The sequence below is a fragment of the Solanum tuberosum genome, unplaced genomic scaffold (assembly GCF_000226075.1).
Source record: "Solanum tuberosum cultivar DM 1-3 516 R44 unplaced genomic scaffold, SolTub_3.0 scf00439, whole genome shotgun sequence".
Taxonomy (NCBI): domain Eukaryota; kingdom Viridiplantae; phylum Streptophyta; class Magnoliopsida; order Solanales; family Solanaceae; genus Solanum; species Solanum tuberosum.
In genome coordinates, this window is record NW_006239361.1 from 352,585 (window position 1) to 356,595 (window position 4,011).

General features: G+C 28.7%; 1 protein-coding gene across 2 annotated transcripts in view; it reads right to left on the reverse strand.

The window, feature by feature from the left end:
• Nucleotides 1–2,079: 2,079 nt before the first annotated feature.
• Nucleotides 2,080–4,011, reverse strand: part of AOMT3 (flavonoid 3',5'-methyltransferase-like) — a 5,403-nt gene continuing 3,471 nt past the window's right edge. Inside the window, exons 4-6 of one of the 2 annotated variants that reach the window (XM_006363411.2) lie at nt 3,700–3,844; nt 3,196–3,321; nt 2,080–2,596 (exon numbers count right to left, since the gene is read on the reverse strand). In XM_006363411.2, the coding sequence (XP_006363473.1) occupies nt 2,303–2,596; nt 3,196–3,321; nt 3,700–3,844 (565 nt within the window). In that variant the 3' untranslated portion in view covers nt 2,080–2,302. 2 annotated transcript variants of the gene reach the window in all.

Below are 4,011 nucleotides of genomic sequence, written 5' to 3' on the forward strand. Positions count from 1 at the left end.
CACCCACCCCAAAAAAAAATTTAAGTTTGTTTTCAAAAATTATTTTCTACTCTGGTAAAAATAAAAGATATTTTTCATTCAAAAACCAAACATTAAAAATCTTTTCTGAAAAATATTTTCTTTTCACCAACTAAACATGAGAAAATAAGTCAAAAATCTACTTATTTTCCAGGAAAATATTTTCTAGAAAAACATTTTCCTTCCTACCAAACACACCCCAAAAGTGTAATAATAATCATTAGTCAAATTGATGTAGAAAGTGCTAGTACTGCTAGTTATTATGGGTACAGCCCAGAGCCCATAATTGGTCTTAGGGCAATATGAATGGTCTTATAAAAATGGGAAAATTGTATGAAATAACAAATTATTAATTCAAATTAAATGTTATAACCATAATTTCTTTCATTTGTAATTTGCAGCAAACATTTCATATTTTTTGTCATCCCATTTGTATATTGAAATATACAAATAGACCGAAATATACAAATGCAAAACCCATTTGTATACCGAAATATACAAATGCAGGACCCATTTGTATACCGAAATATACAAATGCAGGACCCATTTGTATACCGAAATATACAAATGCAGGACCCATTTGTATACCGAAATATACAAATGCAGGACCCATTTGTATACCGAAATATACAAATGCAGGACCCATTTGTATACCGAAATATACAAATGCAGGACCCATTTGTATACCGAAATATACAAATGCAGGACCCATTTGTATACCGAAATATACAAATGCAGGACCCATTTGTATACCAAGCCATAGCAAAGTTTGCTATGGAGCGCAATTATACAAACTATAGCTATAACATACAAATATAATTTTTATGTTTGCTAAACCTAAAATTTACTCTAAAAATTCCTCTCGATTACATCCCTTTCCCTTTTCGGATATATCTCTTGTAATGTATTATTCACAATCTGTAAGCTATGTATCCGCAGGTTTCTGATGTATCTCAAATTCTATAACTTTAAAGAATTTTTGTAATTTAAAAAAGAATAAAGATAGAATGTAGTTAAGTATTACGATTTATCTTCTGAGTTATGTAATATCAAATTTCAAATGTTGTCTTAAATAAATATGAATTATATCCAATTTATTCTTTTTTATTTTTCTCTTTTCTTTTTTTTAAATATGAAATTAGCCTTAAAGTGTTTGTGCTTCTCATCTTCATAAATTTATTAATATGAAAGATTGCCAGTCCTCCGTCCATTAAATTATTTAACTCTCGGATCAAAAGTCTCAAATTTATGTTATGAGATTGAGGATACAATATTTTTCAATAAAAAGTGCTATTAAATAATCTATTCGATACATAGTTAAACTAGGTAGATCTAATGAAAAGAAAAGTTTTATAAACAATGACGAATAATTATAATCTAACACGCTATTTTAGACAAGAAAATGATTATGTATGCAAAAATCCTACAGCTTTAACAAATTTTATATGATAAACCCATATTTTAAATTTAATAAATTCAATGTTAAGAACTTTAAATTGTTGAAACTTAAGTATCTAATTTAACTCTTTAATCAATATACAATCTAAGCCAATAATTTTATTTATTTTTCCCTGATAACTAAACCAAGAAAACCTTGACAGGTGTTAACAACATTACAACATCCACCAATCCAAAGATTTGATGGGAAGTGACACACCTAATTGTCTGCAAAAAGCAAATTAATATCAAACTTTATTTGATGGGAGTACCAATAAATGTCACTTTTCATTTTTCCATTTTCCATGGTACTTCAAAAATCATATTTAAGAAGATGATTTTATTAACTCATTTCTTAAATACTTTTTGGAAATTATTTATAAATAAATGTGAACACTATTAAAAAGAATTAGTTGCAAGGGTAATATAGAAAAAAGTTAATTAAATACTTCTTGATTTAGTAAGATGATAAATTAATATGAAATAACTATATTTAATATAATGATCAACTAATATGAGACAGATGAAGTAGTATTATTTTTGCTAAATTCATATTGCAATTGAAAGTTAATGAATCAAGTTACCTTGGAACTTAAATTTCACTTTTAAAAAAAAAGACTAGAATTTTCTGACTGAAAATCGAGTTACTTTTATTTATTCAGATAATTTTTAACATTTCAAGACATTACAACGAAGTACAAACTCATGATAATATCGTTCATGCCCCATTTTTGGCTGATGAATGAAACAACAACAACAACAAAGTCTTGTCTACTAGACAAAACCATGCCCCATTTTTAGCTGATACACAAAATAACAATAAAAATAACTACGCCTCAGTCTCAAACTAGTAGAGACGGCGACAAAGGGTAAGTCCATCACCAATTGAAAGTTGAGACATTTCAATTCTAGGATCATTAGCTAAAAAAGTGTTGATCTCTCTAACCGCTCCCCTCAATGCCTTTAATCCTGGTGGCATAGGATCATTCTCTGAAAGTGCAACTGTTCCATACCATAAAGTGTTATCATAGCCAAGTACTCCTCCAACTTTCACCAATTTTAGTACAATCTCATGGTATTGCAAATAGTTCTCCTTATCAGCATCAATGAATATGAAATCAAATGTCCCTTCTTCTTTCTCCTGTTTTTAATGTTAAGACATTCAACATTGATTAGCACACATAACAAAAATGGGAAAATTATGTAGAATAGCAAACATTTAGCGTATATTAGGTACTATAGCTATAGTTTAAGAGAATTTTGTATATGCTTACCCTTGCTATTTGTATACGATTTATGAAAAATTCATAATAAATTACCCTATTTGTATATTGGCAAGCAAAATATACAAACGGAATTCTGAAAAATTCCTAAATATATAAATACCGAATTTTTATATACTTACCATATTTATCGCAAGCGAAATATACAAACAGATAAAAATACACAAACCACAGTCTCTATAGCAAACAAAACTATAGCTATGGAGCGTAATCATCGCAACTATAGCTATAGAGTCTTATTATGTCTATTATGTTTGCCATTTCTAAAATTTTCTTTTAAAAAATCCAATAGGAAGAGATCTAATTAATAGATTATACATCATCCCTCGCCAACCAACTTTAGGCCTTAAATAATAAACATATTTAGAAACTACATGAAAAAAATATAGTCCTATGTATATAATTTATGATTAATTTTTTTCAAAAAAATAATTCGAAAAAAGGTATGAAGCCATACGAGGAGTCTTTCAAGAACAGGCAAGGCCTGTGATTGAATAAATTGAATCTTATGCTCCACACCAGCCTTCTTAATAAATGGCAATCCAACTTCATATGCATCTTTGTCTGGATCAATTGCTATTACCTGTGTATCAATACAAACAAGTTTTAATAATTTGCGAGATACTGGTAAAAACATATCTAAACTATCATTTTTCGCAGTTTCATATTCTAATTGTCAATTGTTCCTTTTTCCTACCTAAACTATCACCAACTTTATATTAAAACATACTTCAGCTACAGTTGTTCTCTTTTAGTACATCAACGATACTAATAGTTCATGAAGTAGGGAACAACTGATAGTTGATATGTGTTTTATTACCTAGATGATGCTCGTTTAGATAAGAAAAGGGAACAACTGACGATAATTGGAATATGAAATTCAGTGGAAAAAAAATGATATTTCAAATGTGTTTTTGACAATTAACTCTTAATTTGTGGATGATGTGATTATGATACTCACTTTCCCATCTTCAGGCAAAGCAAGAGCTGTAACTAGAAGAGAGTAACCAGTGAAAACTCCAATCTCCATTGTCTTCTTGGCATTCATGATCTTTAGAAGCATTGAAAGAAATTGGCCTTCATCTTGAGGCACACCCATCAAGCTCCTGTACGTAAAAATAATAGTCGACAAATGTATATATGTTGTATATTAAGAATGAATATACATATTCAATGTATATATTTAGGAATTTTCACAACGCCTTAACCACTGGTCTAAACCTTTAACTTGAGTTAAGAGGTATTAATACTTATATATATATATATATATATA